The sequence below is a fragment of the Haliotis rufescens genome, unplaced genomic scaffold (genome assembly GCF_023055435.1).
Source record: "Haliotis rufescens isolate VD_foot unplaced genomic scaffold, xgHalRufe1.0.p SCAF_89, whole genome shotgun sequence".
NCBI classification, from domain to species: domain Eukaryota; kingdom Metazoa; phylum Mollusca; class Gastropoda; order Lepetellida; family Haliotidae; genus Haliotis; species Haliotis rufescens.
The window spans coordinates 863,133-885,816 of NW_025964382.1; the positions used below are offsets into that span (position 1 = coordinate 863,133).

Sequence of the window (22,684 nt, forward strand, 5' to 3'; positions counted from 1 at the left end):
TTATTCAAATCTAATATACTTTCCTTGATTGATTATATGACTGCGGTCGTAGATCCGGATGTATCTAAATATGCTCAGTAAATACACAAGATTTATTGTTATACTATTAGGATTAATAGATACAATTGAGTATTTATACCCTTGATCATAAAGTTAGTCACTACTTTTATTTTCACATGTTCGATTTGTATGATTTGGGTTATGATTAAATTGACAAAATAAGAAATCATTCCGTGTATATGTGTTTTATATATTTTACCCCAATACGTAATTAAATTGTGTATAAATAAGGACACTAGGTTAATGAATGTAATTGATTATTTGATAAACATATTCACCTTTAGTTGCGTAATATGTCATAGAGGTAAAGCTAATTCATAACAACTAATTGTCCCATTTATTTGGCTTCTATCTTTTATATGAAACAAATGCTATAACATGGGGTGACTTCATTGGCAATAGACGTAGCATATAATTGTCCGCATGAACAGTCTACTCTGTTCCAGATATGTTTATTCATTTTGTCAGCATTTAAATCGTTGCATTCCTGGCTCAATGATTCATTTGACGAAATCTTGTTCCCTGTTTTGAATTACCGTCAGATAGTTCCAGACCAATTATACAATTTCCCGCCCTATGTGTTGCGCATAATTCCGAGATAATTCGAAGTTCATTTCTTGTACGAACACTTATCAAAATTCATTTAAAACTAGTACTATTATGTAAATATGTATATTAGTTCAAATTATAATAATGAGGCCCTTTATTCTCGAAACGGTCTTTGTTCTACGACAACCGTAAGGCGGTATGGGAAAACAAAATATTTGTTTAATTGTTCAAAGTTCATAGTCAATGTCATATGATTATAGACAAGGAAGATAAGAAATTAAATATAAAGAGTGGCGACTTTAAATGACAGAAATTCATTTAGTTAAATTTGCTCATGATTTGGTCTTTTCGTGGTAAATAGTGCCAAAATACTCTTAATTATTTACTTTCATGTCATTACTAATCTCACATAAGGTCAAACGTTGTACAACGTTTATCAGATATGATTGTGACATGTTGTATCCAAACATATCCAAACAAATCCAAAAATATCCAAACAAATCCAAGCTTGGAAATATGACCTTTATGACCTAGGATATTTTGTCCAGTGATCACTGTCTGATGGGAAATTAGGTCGAAATAATCCCGACGGATGTGCGGCTTCGACTCCTGCATTCTGGGCAGCTGCACTTTGACTCACAACTGGTAGGTCAACGCCAGATGCATCTCCCTTTTCTAACTTCTTAGAATCAATGTCGATTTTCTGTCCAACAAGCCGCATCCCCTCAACAATTCCAGTTGTAGTAAACTTGATTGCATACCTAGCAACCTTTGCGTCCTTAGCAGACTTGTCAATGATTTTGGCTGTAGCTTTATGATCAGCGAAGACGTCTTTGAGGTCGCTTATAAAAACTGTTGCATAAAGTTCATGGTCTCGTTTTCTCCTGATGTAAACTGGCGCTGTACCAGTCGGCATTCTCATCAATGTCTGCACCGTGAACTCAGCTGATATTTCCTTCTCAGTGAAGGCCACATTGGCAGTGTAGTTGCAGTTCTCCTCAACGTTGATATCACAATTGGCCTCATATGTCAACGTTTCGTCGAACGTTTCCCCGGTAGTTTTGGATATTTGAAGTCTCATGTCAACTTCTCCTCCTTGAGACAGCATCTTCGGTAATCCAAGTTTGAACTGGGCCTTTCCGCCAATAGAAAATCCTCTCTGAAATGTGACGCTGATCGTGGCCTTCCTTGTCCTTTCTATTCTGAACTTGTACGTCTGACTTCTGTTGGTATTGTTTCTGAACTGCGTCTGCAGGACCGATGTTTCTGGGATAGAATGCCCGGCTGCTGCTTTGGGTTTTGGTTTTAGAAACGTGTCCGAGTCTTCAAAATCGAAGTAGTTCATAGGAACCTCAATATCAAAATCACGTCTTCGCTGGAATATCTTTTCAACTCGTCCACTTTTTTCTTTAAAGTCCTTCCAAGCATAATCTTGCAGTATTCGCTCCACATCGAGTATTGGAGGCGTTTCCAAAGACCGCTTACGACACGAACAAATCATGGCTATTCTTATCTAGGCTATCTTACGATTCTGGGTTTCGGCCCTTGCATAGATCAATCGCCGCTAGGTGGCGATGTCTTCAGAAATCAGGATGTTCTAAGCTTTGAGGTCTTGCTGACACCACTCTGAAACAACAAAGAGAACATGTTCAACTCTGTTGCTGGTTGATGCTGAATATATCTTGTCAGCTGCCGATTATATTTATAATTAATTTGCCTGAATCACTCTATGACTAAAGAATAATTTATAATGTATTTCATTTTGGGACACAGTGAACTCGACCCATGTTATTCTCTAAGACACTTCGAAGCTAATCAGCGGTCGCATATATCTTTACAAATATCCCCCACAATCGATATAAATGTATGTCTGGACACAAATATGTGGACCAGCTTCAGATTCAATTAGGGCATGGCGTTCGACTGTTAACCATTGCGGTATATTTTATGCGCCCTTTATCTGGAAGTTAGATTTAAAAGATTACGTGTATTAACGTTTCCCGTATCTTGCGTTACCAATATGTAATGCGATGACCAGCCAAACTCTCATAATTAAAACATGCCTCAAATTACGAAACTCATTTTCCATAGAAGGCAAAAACGCAATCGATATTTGACTTGAGGCTGCATTCAGTAGTGTTTCAGTTTCATCACTGCGTGTCGGTTTAATGTAGGATGCAAGCCAAGTGAGGCTTATCACATTGATGAAATTCACGCACGCATCTGATATAGTCAAACCAGGACGAATCTGGAATCAGAAGCCCCTAACAGCGGATCCTGTAACAACTGACTTGCGCGACTAAGACCATACGTCGCAAAGGATCACCGAGGGAGAAATCGTCATTATTCTGTCTAGTATATTACATTAGGCAACATCCCCGATACCTATTCATAACCATTGCATCATTCCGAGCTTGCTTCATACGACACAATGCTAAATAACCCCATCCAATCAATTAACTCTGGTGAGAGAAATGCTGTGTCGAAGATATCAGTGATGAAGATTGTCACGGCGCTATGGTGATGAATGGCACCAGTTCGTTCATTAAAATTGAATGGGGATAGAATACACTAGTTAATCGACGATGAAAGGTTTAATTTATACAGCGAGTTTTTAAACAAGTCACTATGTTTACCTACTTTACAAACTTTGAACTAAGTTTGTGTCAGAGTCCACTGTGTGTTGACGGCAGTGTTCTCAAAGAGCGCCCATTTTCTCTATCAGTGGACAGGCATCTGAAACAGCAAAACACATTTGATAATCAGCGTCTTATTACTTGCAACAGCTCTCGTCTCAAAAGTGTAAACATTCACAGACTTGTTTATGTGACGTTCTAATATATTACATTCCGAAAACAAATTAATATATTATCAGGTACTTGGTTGTGCTGACTGCGTTTGACATTGCAAAATGATCCTAACTCTCTAATCATTTGTAGGGGCACTGGTGGCCCAGTCGTCTAAGGCGCCGCGATTCGCTGTGCGGAGTTGTGTCCCTTCGACACGCCAGAAACCTATGATTGTGGGTTCGAATCCCGGTTCGCCCCGATTATGTTTCTAGGTTTGTCAGCACCATACCCGTGCTCGTGGGTTTCACCGAAGTGGTAAACGTCTGAGACCTGCATCACTTCGGGCTTTCCTCCCACATTTCCTCCCGCGATATAACTGGAATATTGTTAAAAACGGCGTTAAACCCAACTCACTCACTCACTCCTAATCACTTGCAGCAAAGTAGCAGAAATAACTCACATATAGAATCTAGACAATCTTATCAAATTATGGATGGTTGGTGTTTTTTGCACAGTTAGACATGGTCCTGAGAGACATTTCCTTCTAAGCTGATAATACTCATTGCAAGGACAACGCATAACATTGTATATTCATGTAAGGGAACCTCCATACAAAATAATCAACAAGGGAAACTGGTTGGCGATATCATGTTTGCGATGACACACATCAGCCATCATTTTGATCGGATGCTCATGAGGAGTTGGCCATGTGGTTAAACGACACTATTCCTGAGACAATAACAACTAAAAAAGGTTTAGCGTTTCTGTAGCACCACTATCTCTAGAATCGAAAGTCATCAGCGGGATATCGCAAAATAAGTACGTTGACAAAGTGGTAACTGGAGCGTTCATTGACAAATTTATGGAACTGGCGGCCCAGATTCTGAGAAAGTTGACCTCCATCTCAGACACTGGCCAAGGCTGAATCAATTAACACTGTATAGCGTTTGATGTCCCGACGCCTACAGACTCTATAATCCAATAACATTAATGAAACAGTGTTATGTGATGTTGTGAGAACAACATCCTCCTGCGTGCTGAAGTGATGAGTGACGGACCATTATATGTTTATATGTTTTGGGGGGAGTGTGGTGAGGGGGATGGGGACGGAGGGGCCTGGGATACGCGTTTGAGACAGACTACTTATTCAAAGCATAATATATTTTTTCCAGAATATTCGGGAACAGATAATCCCAGCACTCGCTTCATTTTCAAGTCTCTAGATACCTGAAATAATATATCAAGTATGTTGTAATATACACTAGGAGATACATATAAACATACAGGGATTATGAATGATTCAAATTGGATATCGTCTCAAAAGATAGTCTTTGAAGTTGTATGACACCAATTATATGAAACATGATTTAATGGATGTAACTGAGTCTTTCCCGTGAAGCTTATTCGTTAAAAAACACACGAAAGCCAGATACATACACTCTTCAAAAAAAGAAACGCACAGGCAGTTAATTGAACCTGACAACACAGACAATCCGGTATAAAAATTGGATATATGTTATTGGAAAATGTTGGTGGCCTGATATTCGACAAACGGTGCGTCATCACGCAGCCATTGTCGATTTGCAATGTCTTAAACGGCATTGAAAACAGCAAAGAAAATTATGGCAGTCGTAACTCGTGGTAGTGGCTGTAACGAGGCTAACATAAGCCAATAATTTGTCATTCAGTTGTCAACATTTTTTTATGGTCGAATTTGCCGGGACTCAGCCCTGCCGATCGGAACATCTTCATAGGACATATCCAAAGAGGGGAATCGCAGTCTTCTGTTGCACGCCACTTCAACGTCCACCACAGCACCATTTGCCGCCTTTGTGATGGATACACACAGTTCAATTCCACTGCAGACTGTCCGAGAACCGGCCGTCTAAGACTTACCACCCCTGCACAGGATCGCTATATTCCACTACTGTTCCCACTACGTCATCGCAATACCACAGCTACGGAGACTACAGGACGCATCCCTGATTTGCGAGGATATCGGACCATCTTCGCGAGGCTGGAATCAAAACTCAGAAGACCAGTTATCTTCCCAGTTTTACAACGGATCCATCGTTGGTGCCATGCCTTACAGCCTTGGAATTTGAGAAACTGGAGACGGGTGTGGTTTAGCGATGAATCACGATTTCTTCTTCAGCGGCGAGATGGAAGACAACGTGTTTATCATCGTCGAAATGAGCGTTTTGCCACACATTGAAACATCTCCCTCTTGCAGTCAATGATTGGAAGAAGGTGAGATTGAAGAATTTGATTCATGTATCGATTTGCTGTCAAATGTCCCCGAACCACAATCAAGTTGGATCTCGTGGTGTAGGATATGGCCACCCCACACCATGATACCACCGCCACCGAATTCGTCGTATCCTCGTACACAACAGGACAACGCTCCAACGCACACAGCTCGTGTCACGGTAGACTACCTTCATAGTGCTAACATCAACGTCCTGTCCTCCAGATCTCAACCTAATCGAACACCTCTGGGATGAACTCGATCGACGTGCTCGATCAGAACATGACGCAGACTCCCACAACTGACCAACGCGTTACAAGCAGAATGGCACAGAATTCTTACACCTATCCGAGGAGATGCAGAGCCGTGATTGCTGCCCGGGGCGGTCACACGAGATATTGAGTTCAGCGCAACCTTGTGGCCTTATGTGACATGACAATGAACAGTTTTCAATGACTTTGTACGACAACATGTAACTTTTAAGCTTCAAAATTTCATATTTTTATCTATGATATTATATTAAATATATCGACTTTATCAGATACAATAAATTTACTAAACATCTACCTGTGTTTTTTGGAAAAGTGAATATTAAGTTCGATGTCTCAGATGTTGAGTGAGTGAATTCGATTTAAGGTCGCATGAAACTATTTATCAGCTATATCACGTCGAGTCTACACATTGTTGGATGAAAGCCAAAAATCCCCATGGTCATCTGTATGAAACAAAGGAACAGGTTCTGACAAGGGTGCAGATCGTAGTCGGATCAAATCTGGGAATCGAACGAAAGACGGGTAACCCGGCTCTTCATTGCAAACTCAGCATGTATATCTCCTAGTCAGCCCTGGGTGAGTTTTAGCCCCCGCGCATCCCCAACAATGGCCGATATTGAGAATAAGCATTGATTCCCGCTGGCAGAGCACTTTGAAACATGTCGCAGTTGTTTCTTGGGAACTATCACTCGTGCATTCCATACTACACATTAACAGTCATGTGTTCCACTGAGGTCGAATGTGGTATTCCTGTCGGTTTAAAGAGCCTTTTTGCCCAAAGTCTGTGATTAAGCAGGGGATATACAATTGTCTAAGCGTAAAATCGGCTTTGTGGGAGGAGCGCCTGTATATGTAATGCTTCAGGGATCCAAAATAATGTGTTAAATGAAGTTCTGATGAGGATGGCAAAGTGATGGTGTTTCTAGATGTCGCGGACAGTAGATGATCATATCAATATCAATAGTGTAACGATAGCAAACTAAATAAGAAACAGTTGGGTCCTCGCGGGCAACAAATATCGCAACGATGACAATTGTAGGTTACTGTTTCCTCTGCAGCACAACAGCTGGGTTGCTAGAATTGGTTGTGGTTAATGAATTTTCTTCAAATGCCAAGTATCAGTCCCCACAGATTCAAAATAATGAAGTTCGACAGAACTGTATTCCTTTAAATAGGATCATTATCGAGATGAAAATTTTGGCGCTGATCGTGTCTGGTAGTGCCTGTTCTTCTGGCACCGGTGGTATTTATGTTGTGACTTGAACGCTCTTTATTGCCAACGGTAACTTTATAACCTCCACTGTAGAATTTTAAAGACTGAGTCTGTTTGATCTGCCTTAACGATATGCAATACCTGCATTTAACGGGGCAGGGTTGATCGTATGCTTTTTCCTTGCTGATAAAATGTTGTTTACTGAAAATCCACCATCTATTGAGAAGTGAAAGGGGCCCACTGTTTGAACTTTATTCAATACTCATTGTTAGTTCTTCCTCCGTAAATTCGATTTCCATCGCGATAAGAACATAGTGAATTCTAAACATGCCATCAAAATGTTTAAGAAATATGTCTTTGAACTTAAGACCTTTGGGCGAAAACGCACATTAGGAACTCAGACCATCTGAAATCTGTAATCCTTTGCAAATTTAAAAGGCAAAAAAGCGGGAACTTCTAGTTACAACGAATCTGCCATCATTTGATCGATCGATTCTCTTCAGAAACACCCTCTAGACATTTTAAACCATTTTCGCAGCACTAGACAAGGTTTCTATCAAACACTAGTAGATGGGGGCAATTCTGGTTGTTTTTACCACCAAAATCAATAGGATATAATCCTATTTAACCCAGGGCCGCCACTTGTAAAATATATGCTTCCAATCAATTAGTGTTCCAAATGAAAGTACGGAGTCTGCAATATTTCCTTCCACTGATGGCTTTCCAACAGCTTGAATACAAATCAGGGCATCTGGATGGGCGACCAGCCAAAAAATGTCCAGTAATTCATCATAGAAGTGTTTTAATTTCATTAAAAAGACAAGCAAAGGTTTACGACGCCGGCGGCTTGTTGCACTTCTTGACATGAGAATACAGCTTGCCGTTACGAGGACGTGAGTCTGGATGTTTTGCCTGTTACTGGCGAATCGCTTCGCAGAGTTGCGTTCCTTTTACTTAGTTGAATCCAGTTTCGCAACAATTATGATTACATAGCACCATTCCCGTTGCTTAGTGCATACACAAATACACCATACCCTTGACTCATGATAAGTAGTATGCATTATGATACGTCAGTACCTTGCCTAGGTGTTTTTAGCAAATTGATAAACGCCTGTGACCTGCGTCTCACACATCATTCTGACATGCGAAGATGTATCTGAGATACTCCCCCGTTTGCTAACGCACCCACCTCTACGTTTACTTATAAGAGGACGCGTTTATAAAACAGCTACTTGCACTAAGACTGTCCAAGCTAAACGTTTGGGAAGCCTAGTGGCGTTCGCTCGACACTCCGAAGAACAGGTTCGATTCCCCACATTGGTACAATGTGTGAAGCCCATTTCCGTGCTATTGCCAACTTTCCACCCTTGCGGAACTAGGCTGGAATTCCTTGGCTCGATTGTAGCGCCACCGATGGCTGTTACGAGTTATATCCCTTCTATGCCTCTCCTATGGACCAATCAGATTCCACCTCTCGTATCACTTGCATTTGTTTCAAACAGAATGGCGGCGCCCAGACAGGACGATGTGATCGACAATAAAGATTTTTTTTTTTATAAAGGGGTCTTACATCGCGAAGTGCATCATATCATGTGAGCACCTTGATTAAAAACTTGAAAAGATTTGGAAAATAGCTGTTGACAACGAGTTGGCGGTGCACATGCTTTCCAAATCCTGCAATCGACCGAACTTTGCATGACAGTTTACGAACCGGATTTCGATTTTGGTTCGCGATTTTGATTGGATTAATGCTTAGACTCGTTAGTCCAGCCAAAATCTAACTCCATAATACCAGCCTAGTTCGGCAAGGCTGGAAACTGGACTTTTATAATCATTTAACTCCCTTGCCTCGGGAAGATGTGCTATTGCTGGAATATTGCTAAATGCAGCGCAAAAACATACTCAGTCACCAACATTCAGTATATATATAGAATACCATATATTGGGTAAGGATCTACCACCCCCATGCCCTCAGCCCTACCCTTTACTAAAATTAGCAAGATCAATATATGACACACCCGGAAACCAAAGGCACGTGTTTACAACACTGAGCAATGAATATATATATATATATATATATATATATATATATATATATATATATATATATATACCACAACCTATCTACAGAAATAAGAAAAATTGTTACCTTCATGTCCTTATCATGGGAGTTGTACTCCAGTCACACAGCCTGGATCGGCTTGTGACCGACAGTGTTACGAGTTGCTTCGTAGTTCATATTTGCCAATAGCGACATACCACTGTTGATCGCTCCTGCCGTTCTATATTCTTATACACGGTTGATCTTACAGAGGGTCTATTTTCAGCGACCAGGTGGCCCTCTCTCTAGTGTGTTGTTATTTCTGCTATGTGTGAAACTGAACCATTGACTTTGTGTAAAGTTAGTTGGTTTGTTTGTTTGTTTTAAGCCGCACTCAGCAATATTCAAGCTATATGACGGCGGTCTGTAAATAATCAAGTCCGGACCAGACAATCCAGTGATTGATATTATGCGCACATAATTTGGATTGATGACATGCATCAACCAAGTCATCGAGTCTGACCACACGATCCCGTTAGTCGCCTCGTATGACAAGCATAGTCGCCTTTTACGACAAGCATGGGTTGCTGAAAACCTTTTCTACCGCGGATCTTCACGGGTCGACTTTGTTTAGCGAGGGTTACCAGATTTGTATAGGGTATAAGTATATGAATTAAATAAATGTGTTGTGTTTTAAGAAGATTGAATTAAACGTGGTGTGACTGCCTTTTATGGTACTGGGTATGAACGTCGTGTTGCTTATAATGATATACATTGTGTTACAGTAAACTACGGTTAAAACGAACTCGAGGGGACCACTACTTTTAGTTCGTAATAACCGTAGTTCGTTATTAGCATACATACAGCATATATACAACTGGTCGGGACTAAAAGATAAGTTCGTTATATCGGTCAGTTCTTTATAAGCGTGTTCGTTATAAACGTAGTTTGCTGTAATTTGTATGACTTTCTGATTGAGATATGACAATTTATGGTTTCATAATTGAAAAGAACACAATAATTGGAATGTAAGTGAAGGACACGGGTTTTAATGTTAAAGCGACAAAACTATTTCCATGATCATAAAAAGGGTCTCATAAAACCATAGGACTATAAGCATAGGTTCATGAATCAGCATCAAATATCGAAACCCACGCCTTTTCTTTAAAACCGAGGAAGAGAAACACGAATCAAAACTCAAATTATTTTGTTGTTGTTGTTATAATTTGTTGTTTAACGCCACACTCAGCAATATTCCAGCTATATGATGGCGGTCTGTAAATCATCGAGTCCGGACCAGACGATCCAGTGATTAACATCATGAGCATCGATCTACGTAATTGTTATACGATGACATGCTTCAACCAAGTCAGCGGGCCTGAAGACCCGATCCGTTAGTCGCTCTTTACGACAAGCATAGTCGCCTGTTACGGCAAGCACTCAGCAATATTCCAGCTATATGACGGTGGTCTGTAAATAATCGAGTCTGGACCAGACAATCCAGTGATTTGCTAACCAAAGAGTTCGCGTTTTATTTAGTCATTGTAGAATGGAGATAAACATACTGTGTTTTCAATGTAGAGCTAGATTACCTGTAGATTTAACTGCGCTAAATTGAATTTGGAACCGAACGCGCAGTAACGTCATCCTATTGTTCTCCAATGTGATTAAATCTCATAAACAGGGATGTTATATAATATCACTGGGATTATAGTAATACAACTTCCGCTGACATTGTAACATATTAATGTTTCTCGCAAGAAATATATTTTGCTTTTGAACACAAAGTAATAAATTGTAAAACCAAATGTTTTCTTTATATTCCCGAGGATCGAACACTCAACCTTCGTATCTGTAGACCAATCAGTGTACCACTGGGCGACAGAGGCGCTGACAAATAACAATGCTTTTAAAAGTTTATGTTTCAAGATCCGTACGCCAGCAACATATATTTTACGCCCGTTTCCTAAGGTTCATAGAAAGTATGTTTGAAACATAACAACATTTTGATAAATGTTGTTTTAAGTTTCTCTTGTCACTTTATAAGTTAGATAAAACACTTCCTCGGGTTTTTATGAAATTAAAAACATGCATCCGCGGGATAAAACATAAGGGCGTCAGCCCCGAGATTTTATCCCGCGGATGCGGGTTTTAAATATCATAAAAACCTTCGGACGTGCTTAACCCTACACATAATCTCCCCTGATGAGCTGCAAAACCTGAAGATTGCGTACCAAAGGGAGCCATCTCAAAACAAAAGAAGAAGAAAAAGCTGGAAGAAGAGCATGACATCAGTGTGTCTTGGCATATATATAGAATACTACACGAGCTCCTGTGTAATACCAATTTTTTGAAACGAGTGAATAGTTGTGGTATCTGACGAGCGAAAGCGAGTCAGATACCACAACTATTCACGAGTTTCATAAAATTCGTTTAACACGGGAGCGAGTTTAGTATTTTAATTATTACTTGCCATTCATAACTTTTTTAGAATTATACTGATGAGTATGAATAGGCTGACACCTACACGATCAACGGCATAGTCCAATTGAGTTTAACAGAATAATACTTCAAACACGTCAAAAGTTGAAACGTATGAATTTAATACCATACAACGGTCCACCTTTAGAATTCAGTCGTCCGTTCCACAAAATTATCGTAGGGCTAATCGCAACTCACATACTTTAACTTAGACTAACGACTGTCGTTGCGCTACAATACGATCGCCTTGTGGAACGGGCCTTGCACCTCAAAGTTTACAATCACGTCAGAATACCTGATGACGTAAATTGTGGAATTTTGTTGCAAGATCCATCGGCGAAACAATGCCATGTGACGTCAGCATAGCAACAAGGTTGCTGGGGTCATCGAGTGTGCATAAGCTCCTCTCAGTGATCTATCATCTCCACATGCAATGTCGTTGAATAAGCCAAGGGATGTTGAGAGCTTTCAATATTTGTTCGTGAAACGTGTTTCGAGAGTACATTAGCACGCGTTTTGGTATTACACAATGTGTAATACAGCTGTATGTTTATTAAACGGGTGATCTCTTCACGGGCAAGTAATAAAATTATGTTTTCTTATACATGTACCAAGATATTCTTTTCATATTGCATTTCAAATTTTTATTTATTTCCATGTGTTTGAGATATTCCCTCTTTATCGGGGCGGAAGTTAAAATGACAATGGTCATTCATGCAGCAACCATGTTTGACACACAATCATGATGTCATTGTTGTAAGACGTTAAATCGCCTAGTCCTACGCCCAACTGGGAGTCAGATCAACTGCTACAAAATAATATGATAACCATGTAGAAGTTGGTTTTTTTATTCAGACATAAAATATTACAAAGCTGGAACTTCTGGTTAGGTCAACCGATTTTCGATGCGTGGATGTGTGTTTAATAAAAAATAATTCAGGAAAACCGGGGGCCAAAATGACGATTGACGGACAATTATGACATTTTCAATGTCATGAAATCGTTCTCAGCCAAATAGTTTGTTTCTAAAATAGAGATAATTAATGGATAACAACTTCTATATTTACTGTAAAGGCGACGTTGCGGCCCTGCTTGACAATGGTATAAGGATCTATACCAAAACGTCGCATTTACAGTAAATAAAGAGGTTGATATCCATAAATTAATTGTGTCTACTTTGTCATTCGTCAGTTTGGGATCGATGACATGTATCAACCAAGTCAGCGAGCCTGACCACCCGATCCCGTTAGTCGCCTTTTACGCCAAGCGCTAACATGATCGGGTGGTTAGGTTCGCTGACTTGGTTGATGCATGTCATCGATCCCAGTTGCGTGGATCGGTGCTCATGATGTCAATCACTGGATTGTCTATATAAATTAACAATCAAAAACCAAAACCGTGCAGCATAATAACGTCGAGCTGTGGAAGCGTGGCTGAGTCGGGTTACATGTAAAAGAGCAATCGTTAAACGAAATAGGATTATCAAATAACACTAACTATGGTGATACAAACCCCCATCTGTCGACACAGCGTTTACATCTATAGCATAGTACTATATCTAAGTAAATGCCACTTCCCAATGTCCCTGTTCGTCGTATTTAAATCAGACATGTTGGTTAATGCGAAGCTCTTTACCAAATACTCTCAACAGTCTCACAAATGTTCGGTTCGACTTGGCTCGGGTTGTCACAATCCGCGTAAACCTTATAGATAGGCTAATATTATGTCAGTCAGTCAGTCAGTCAAGAGGCAGTCAGTCAATCGCGGTATTTAAAGAAGACATGGTGCTCGAAGTGAAGCACTTTTCCCTCTACATTCTCCAAATAGTCTCCAACAGAAGTGTTTGATCGATGTTCGGCCCGACTTGGCCCGGGCTGTCAAAATCAACTTTAAACTCACAGCTGTATCATCACATGTGTTTTACATCTATAGACGAGTATTGTATCTACCTATATACCACCTGATAGTGTCACAGTCCATCGCATCTAAAGAAAATTGGCCGTTAAAGTCAAACACTTTCACTGTATTTTCTCACGAAAAACTGTCATATGTGTTTGCCCCGACTTAGCCCGGGCTGTGAAAATCATCTTACACCTCACAGATGATAGACTAGTAATATATTTACCTATATACCTGGAATTGCAAACAAATCTAAGAAAAATTCACTGCCAGGGTCGATTATCGCTGGTTTTAGTCCTAATGATTATAATAACATGATGGGTATCACAACCTCGCATTGGCATTTGTATTTACGTACGTCATTTTACAAATATTTCCGGTTCTCCATGGGAAAAGTGAGCCCTAAAAGTATCCATATATATTTTCATTTTCTTTTGGACCCTCTTTTTCCAGTTGATAAGAAAGCAAGCTACCCTATATGAATTTTTATTTACATCTGCCTAGACCTAGAACATTAAATGTCCTTCAATAATAAATTTATGAATTATTGACCCAGCCAATCAAATTCTATGTAAGTATTATTAAACAAGTTTTTATGAAAGTTTTTCATGACACCTTTCATGTTGCACCACGTGGGTAAGGATTCACGTTGCAGAATATATTAAATCAGAATGGTAAGTGCCTCACCTTGAATCTGTTCTGTAATTCAAGCCTATCTGTCATGAGTTATGCCGTGTTTTAAATATGAGCCCAACATTTATAACATTGGCTGTTCTTTATCCCGGAAGCAGGAAAATAGTTAATGTCACCTGACAATCTGTTATCTCTTTGTGTTATTATCAATGTTCTAAATATGTAATGTAATTTGGTCAAGAAGTTTACCCAAGCTTTAGGTATATCGATGGTCCAATGCCGTTTAATAACAGACAAGTAGCCAATTCCCTTACACTGATTTACCAACCTTAACTAGAAGGAGAGGCGACCGGTGAGACTGCCTCATCTGGTTCATAGTTAGATCTATGCATCATGATTCAGAGTGAGCAAACACTACCCAAAGATCATATGACAGGAGAGATGACTTCCACTTTCCAAGTGTCATCTTCCCCGTTATGTTGAGCAATATTCCTGCAGCTCCAGCCATTGGTGTCTACATTTCAAAACTTCTGAGAATAGCGTTATACGACTCTTGCTAAGAAGCTGTTTGATCAAGATTGTTTTCGGGTGAACATTTGACCTACCTTTGCGTGTGTTTGTGATGTGATGCATCGGTGGGGCAGGATACGCTCACCTTTTCGCGAACACCTGTTATCAGCCTTTTTTTATAGTGATTCATAAACGCATGCTCATGATATAGTCGGAATCGACAGCGCTTTTAGCAGAGGTTTTTTTATAAATATGGATGGAAAGGATTTTGACACCTTTATTACAGCATAATAAATAATAGAAATAAATTGCCCTTCTAGATCTGTCATAATTTATGACTGAGAAATACATACACATTTCTTCCAAGGAGATACGGTGTGTGGTTGACCTGCACAAGTCTAAGCAAAACTGCTTTGTTATTGAAAAGGGCGTATTTATTATGTTTTTGTTTCATAAGTACAAATCTTACGATGACTAAGACTTTGTCATGTTCTGGGGCTTTTCCTCACATCTAATCGATTCCTACAGTAAATATTGGCGTGTTTTATAAGTGGTCTCTCTTTTTCTTATTATTTGTCCGGATACGTACATAAATCTGTATCTATTTTTCAAAGAATGATTACATTTGATATATGTTTAAAACCGATCAACATATTTGTGTAGCAAAGGTCTAATATCAAGCTTGTGATCTTGTGAAGAACGACTCTTAAATAGAGGACATGTAAGGAAAACATTGCTTCTACTTTATCAGGGAAAAACAGTTCATTTTGTTTCTTCTCTTGGCTATATACCATATGAATGGTCATTGTACCTTATCATGTATAAATGCAATGAAACCCTTTGGTCTAACTGAAAGTATGGCAATACAGTGGTCTGACAGTAATATATAATGGTACTGATTACTGGTATAAAGTATAGCTCTTCAAATTACCCTTGACTTAATGTTATCTTACCACAATGCTCATTGTTGCTTATCATAAAACGGATTTGTAAAGGTTATGAGGAAAACGCCTGCTGCTCTATTGATTTTATGGAGCAAATAATGAATGAACAAACATTTATGTTAACAATTGTTTCAAAACTTCCTCGGGATCTGCTTTGCTCAATTCATATACATTCCTTTGCTTTATATTTAATCTATAAACAGAAACTACCGAGGTAAGGCAACAGGTAACAAGCGGTGTAGAAAGCAATGATGTGAACAGTACTGTGTCAGTCATTCAGTCAGTCAGTCAGTAAAGAGGCAGTCATTCAGTCAGTCAGTCAGTCAAGAGTCAGTCAGTCAGTCAAGAGGAAGTCAGTCAGTCAGTCAAGAGTCAGTCAGTTAGGCAAGAGGCAGTAAGTCAGTTAGTCAAGAGGCAGTGAGTGAGTGAGTCAGTCAGTCAGTCAAGAGGCTGTCAGTCAATCAAGAGTCAATCAGTCAGTCGGTCAGTCAGTCAGTCAGTAAAGAGACAGTCAGTCGAGTCAGTCAGTCAAGAGGCAGTCAGTCAGTCAGTCAAGAGGCATTCAGTCAGTAAAGAGGCAGTCAGTCAGTCAGTAAAGAGGCAGTCAGTCAGTAAAGAGGCAGTCAGTCAGTCAGTAAAGAGGCAGTCAGTCAGTCAGTCAGTAAAGAGGCAGTCATTCAGTCAAGAGTCAGTCAGTCAGTCAGTAAAATGGCAGTCAGACAGTCAGTCATTTAAGAGTTAGTCAGTCAGTCAAGAATCAGTCAGTCAGTCAGTCAGTAAAGGGGCAGTCAGTCAGTCAGTCAAGAGACAGTCAGTCAGTCAGTCAGTCAAGAGGCAGTCTGTCAGTCAGTAAAGAGGCAGTCAATCTGTCAGTAAAGAGGCAGTCAGTCAGTCAGTCATAAGGCAGTCAGTCAGTCAGTCAGTAAAAAGGCAGACAGTCAGTCAGTAAAGAGGCAGTCAGTCAGTCAGTCAGTCAAGAGGCAGTGAGTGAGTGAGTGAGTCAGTCACTCAGTCAAGAGGCAGTCAGTCAATCAAGAGTCAATCAGTCAGTCAGTCAGTAAAAAGACAGTCAGTCAAGTCAGTGAGAGAAGAGGCAGTCAGTCAGTCAGTCAAGAGTCAGTCAGTCAGTAAAATGTCAGTCAGTCAGTCAGTCAAGAGTCAGTCAATCAGTCAAGAGTCAGTCAATCAGTCAGTCAGTAAAAAGGCAGTCAGTCAGTAAGTAAAGAGGCGGTCAGTCAGTCAGTCAGTCAATCAGTAAAGAGACAGTCAGTCAATCAAGAGTCAATCAGTCAGTCAGTCAGTAAAAAGACAGTCAGTCAAGTCAGTGAGAGAAGAGGCAGTCAGTCAGTCAGTCAAGAGTCAGTCAGTCAGTCAGTAAAATGGCAGTCAGTCAGTCAGTCAAGAGTCAGTCAATCAGTCAAGAGTCAGTCAATCAGTCAGTCAGTAAAAAGGCAGTCAGTCAGTAAGTAAAGAGGCGGTCAGTCAGTCAGTCAGTCAATCAGTAAAGAGACAGTCAGTCAGTCAGTCAGTCAAGAGGCAGTAAATCAGTCAGTAAATCAGTCAGTCAGTCAGTCAAGTGTCAGTCTGTCAGTAAAGAGTCAGCCAGTCAGTCAGTCAAGAGGCAGTCAGTCAGTCAATCAAAAGTCAGTCAGTCAGTCAGTCAGTCAAGAGTCAGTCTGTCAGTAAAGAGTCAGTCAGTCAGTAAAGAGGCAGTCATTCAGTCAGTCAGTCAGTCAAGAGTCAGTCAGTCAACCAATAAAGAGGCAGTCAGTCAGTCAGTCAGCCGAGGATGGTTGTTTGTATTGTAATTAAATTATTAGGGACAACCGACAGTCTGAGATCTGTCCCTGAAGGTGATTAAAATAAATAATTTAAGGAAATAAGTTCTATTCTTTGAAACTCACAGATGTACCATCAAATGTGTTTACATCTATACAATAGTATTATATCTACCTATATTCCACTTTATAGTGTCACAGTACACCGCATTTTAAAGAAAAAACTGGTATTAAAGTCAAGCACTTTTACTGTATTTTCTCAAGAAAATGTGCCACATGTGTTTGCCCCGACTTGGCCCGGTCTGTCAAAATCAACTGACACCTTACTTGATGTATCATCAAATGTGTTTACATCTAGAAACCAGTATTATACCAGTGTCTCAGGTCGCGCTATTAAAGGCAAACATGGTGTTAATATATAACACATGTCACGTTCAAAAACAACAACTTAACAACACACCGAATAAATTGACAGTATATGTCTATATGTGTTCCGTTCAAGAGGCAATTAAGAGAATAAATGCTGATGTAGATGTTTTCAGTCAGTGCATCAAAGAATAGAACTTATTTCCTGAAATTACTTATTTTAATCACCTTCAGGTGACTGACTGACTGACTGACTGCCTCTTTACTGACTGACTGACTGACTGACTGCCTCTTTACTGACTGAATGCATCTTGACTGACTGACTGACTGCCTCTTTACTGACTGACTGATGGACTGACTGTCTCTTGACTGACTGACTGACTGACTGACTGATTGACTCTTGATTGACTGACTGCCTCACGACTCACTCACTCACTCACTCACGCACTGCCTCTTGACTGACTGACTTACTGCCTCTTGCCTGACCGACTGACTCTTGACTGACTGACTGACTTCCTCATATATATATTACTGTCAGGCCACTGTATTGCCATACTTTCAGTTGGACCAAAGGGTTTCATTGCATTTATACATGATAAGGGACAATGACCATTCATATGGTATATAGCCAAGAGATGAAACAAAATGAACTGTTTTCCGGCTTCCCTGATAAAGTAGAAGCAATGTTTTCCTTACATGTCCTCTATTTAAGAGTCGTTCTTCACAAGATCACAAGCTTGATTTTAGACCTTTGCTACACAAATATGTTGATCAGTTTTAATTTTAAACATATATCAAATGTAATTATTCATTGAAAAATAGATACAGATTTATGTACGTATCCGGACAAATAATAAGAAAAAGAGAGACCACTTATAAAACACGCCAATATTTACTGTAGGAATCGATTAGATGTGAGGAAAAGCCCCAGAACATGACAAAGTCTTAGTCATCGTAAGATTTGTACTTATGAAACAAAAACATAATAAATACGCCCTTTTCAATAACAAAGCAGATTTGCTTAGACTTGTGCAGGTCAACCACACACCGTATCTCCTTGGAATAAATGTGTATGTATTTCTCAGTCATAAATTATGACAGATCTAGAAGGGCAATTTATTTCTATTATTTATTATGCTGTAATAAAGGTGTCAAAATCCTTTCCATCCATATTTATAAAAAACCTCTGCTAAAAGCGCTGTCGATTCCGACTATATCATGAGCATGCGTTTATGAATCACTATAAAAAAGAGCTGATAACAGGTGTTCGCGAAAAGGTGAGCGTATCCTGCCCCACCGGTGCATCACATCACAAACACACGCAAAGGTAGGTCAAATGTTCACCCGAAAACAATCTTGATCAAACAGCTTCTTAGCAAGAGTCGTATGACGCTATTCTAAGAAGTTTTGAAATGTAGACACCAATGGCTGGAGCTGCAGGAATATTGCTCAACATAACGGGGGAGATGACACTTGGAAAGTGGAAGTCATCTCTCCTGTCATATGATCTTTTGGCCAGTGTTTGGTCACTAAATCATTATTTTTAGATCTAAATATGAAACAGATGAGGCGTTCTCGCTAGTCTCCTTTATTTCTAGTTCAGGTTGGTAAATCAGTGGAAGGGAATGGGCTATTTCATTCTTATTGAACGTCATTTTCCCGATCAGGAAGAACTAGCTCCATACCATATTTAGAACATTGATAAGAACACAAAGAGATAACGGGTTGTCAGGTGACATTAACTATTCTCCTGCTTCCGGGATAATGCAGAGCCTATGTTATAAATGTTGGGCTGATATTTGAAACATGGCATAACCCACGACAGATAGGCTTGAACTATAGAACAGATTAAAGGTGAGGCACTTACCATTCTGATTTAATATATTCTGCAACGTGAATCCTTACCCACGTGGTGCAACATGGAAGGTGTCATGAAAAACTTTCATAAAAACTTGTTTAATAATACTTACATAGAATTTGATTGGCTGGGTCAATAATTCATAAATTTATTATTGAAGTCACTTAATGTTCTGGGTCTAGGCAGATGTAAATCAGATTTCATATATTACAGCTTGCTTTCTTATCAACTGGAAAAAGAGGGTAAAAAACAAAATGAAAATATATAAATACTTGGGCTCGCTTTTCCCATGGAGAACCGGAAATACCTGTAAAATGACGTCGTACGTAAATCCAATGCCAAAGTGAGGTTGTGATACCAATCATGTTATTATAATCACGAGGACTAAAACCAGCGATAATGGACCCTGGCTGTGACTTTGTCTTAGATTTGTTTGCAATTCCAGGTATATAGGTAAATATATTACTAGTCTATCATCTGTGAGGTGTAAGATGATTTTCAAAGCCCGGGCTAAGTCGGGGCAAACACATATGACAGATTTTCGTGAGAAAATACAGTGAAAGTGTTTGACTTTAACGGCCAATTTTCTTTAGATGCGATGGACTGTGACCCTATCAGGTGGTATATAGGTAGATATAATACTCGTCTACAGATGTAAAACACATGTGATGATACAGCTGTGAGTCTAAAGTTGATTTTGACAGCCCTGGCCAAGTCGGACCAAACATAGACCAAACACTTCTGTTGGAGACTATTTGGAGAATGTAGAGGGAAAAGTGCTTCACTTCGAGCACCATGTCTTCTTTAAATACCGCGATCTGAGACACTATAAAGTGGTATATAGGTAGACATCATACTAGTCTATTGATGTAAACACATTTGATGATATATCTATGAGGTTTACGCTCATTGTGACAACCCGAGCCAAGTCGAACCGAACACTTGTGAGACTGTTGAGAGTATTTGGTAAAGAGCTTCACTTTAACCAACATGTCTAATTTAAATGCGATGAACAGTGACATTATGAAGTGACATTTACTTAGCTATAGTACTATGCTATAGATGAAAACGCTATGTTGACAGATGGGGGTTTGTATCGCGATAGTTAATGTTATTTGATAATCCTATTTCGTTTAACGATTGCTCTTTTACATGTCACCCAAATCAGCCACACCTCGACTTTATGATTTCAAGCGATTAACTCGCAACAATTTAATTATGCTGCACGGTTTTGTTTTTTGATTGTTCATAAATGTTATGTGTGTGTGTTGCATCAATAATATGTAGGTGTGGTCGTCAATATTGGAGTTAACAGCGAACAATAACTTTAGACTGTCATGGAGCGACGTTTAGGCAATCCCAAAAGTGATGAAGAAATATCTTGATGCGGATGTACTGTACCTGCATCCCTAGCAATTTTCACCCGTACTCAATTTATATGCTCACAATCTAATTGCACCAGCACTGTACAGTTTATTCCCACACACAATGACCCGTCTTCCATCGATATACAAAGACTAATGTACTGCACATCCCTATACCCATTTATGCACCATCCATCAATATATACCAGCGCTGTTACGTACATCCAAGAACATGGTTAACAGTTTTCAATCTATATACACCGGTACTGTAGTGAACATTCATGCACACAATCATCCATCAATATATACCAGCGCTGTTACGTACATCCAAGAACATGGTTAACAGTTTTCAATCTATAAACACCGGTACTGTAGTGAACATTCATGCACACAATCATCCATCTATATATACCAGCGCTGTTACGTACATCCAAGAACATGGTTAACAGTTTTCAATCTATATACACCGGTACTGTACATTCCTGCACACAATCATCAATCATTCATCTATATACATCAGTACTGTAGAGTACATTCCTGCACACAATCATCCGTCATCCATCTATATACACCGGTACTGTAGAGTACATTCCTGTACACAATCATCCATCATCCATCTATATACACCGGTACTGTAGAGTACATTCCTGCACACAATCATCCATCATCCATCTATATACACCGGTACTGTAGAGTACATTCCTGCACACAATCATCCATCATCCATCTATATACACCGGTTCTGTAGAGTACATTTCTGCATACAATCATCCATCATCCATCTATATACACCGGTACTGTAGAGTACATTTCTGCATACAATGATCCATCATCCATCTATATACACCGGTACTGTAGAGTACTTTCCTGTACACAATCATCCATCATCCATCTATATACACCGGTAATGTAGAGAATATTCCTGCACACAATCATCCATCATCCATCTATATACACCGGTACTGTAGAGAACATTCCTGCACACAATCATTAATCATTTATCTATATACATCAGTACTGTAGAGTACATTCCTGCACACAATCATCCGTCATCCATCTATATACAACAGTACTGTAACGTCCATTAATACACACAATCATTCATCTATATACACCGGTACTGTAGAGTACATTTCTGCATACAATCATCCATCATCCATCTATATACACCGGTACTGTAGAGTACATTTCTGCATACAATGATCCATCATCCATCTATATACACCGGTACTGTAGAGTACATTCCTGTACACAATCATCCATCATCCATCTATATACACCGGTACTGTAGAGTACTCTCCTGCACACAATCATCCATCATCCATCTATATACACCGGTACTGTAGAGAACATTCCTGCACACAATCATTAATCATTTATCTATATACATCAGTACTGTAGAGTACATTCCTGCACACAATCATCCGTCATCCATCTATATACAACAGTACTGTAACGTCCATTAATACACACAATCATTCATCTATATACACCGGTTCTGTAGAGTACATTTCTGCATACAATCATCCATCATCCATCTATATACACCGGTACTGTAGAGTACATTTCTGCATACAATGATCCATCATCCATCTATATACACCGGTACTGTAGAGTACTTTCCTGTACACAATCATCCATCATCCATCTATATACACCGGTAATGTAGAGAATATTCC

General features: G+C 39.5%; 1 protein-coding gene across 1 annotated transcript; it reads right to left on the bottom strand.

Annotated features, from left to right (window-relative positions):
- Positions 1-918: 918 nt before the first annotated feature.
- LOC125377306 lies at positions 919-14,320 on the bottom strand. Its single transcript, XM_048390269.1, has 3 exons — positions 14,240-14,320; positions 3,250-3,345; positions 919-2,235 (listed from the first exon to the last, which is right to left on the bottom strand). Exon 3 carries the CDS (start codon positions 2,108-2,110, stop codon positions 1,133-1,135), a length of 978 nt encoding a protein of 325 aa, XP_048246226.1. The 5' UTR covers positions 2,111-2,235; positions 3,250-3,345; positions 14,240-14,320; the 3' UTR covers positions 919-1,132.
- Between the last annotated feature and the right edge of the window lie 8,364 nt (positions 14,321-22,684).

Excerpts from the sequence above, each read along its gene's own strand:
- LOC125377306 (XM_048390269.1), bottom strand. The coding sequence starts at position 2,110 with ATGATTTGTTCGTGTCGTAAGCGGTCTTTGGAAACGCCTCCAATACTC.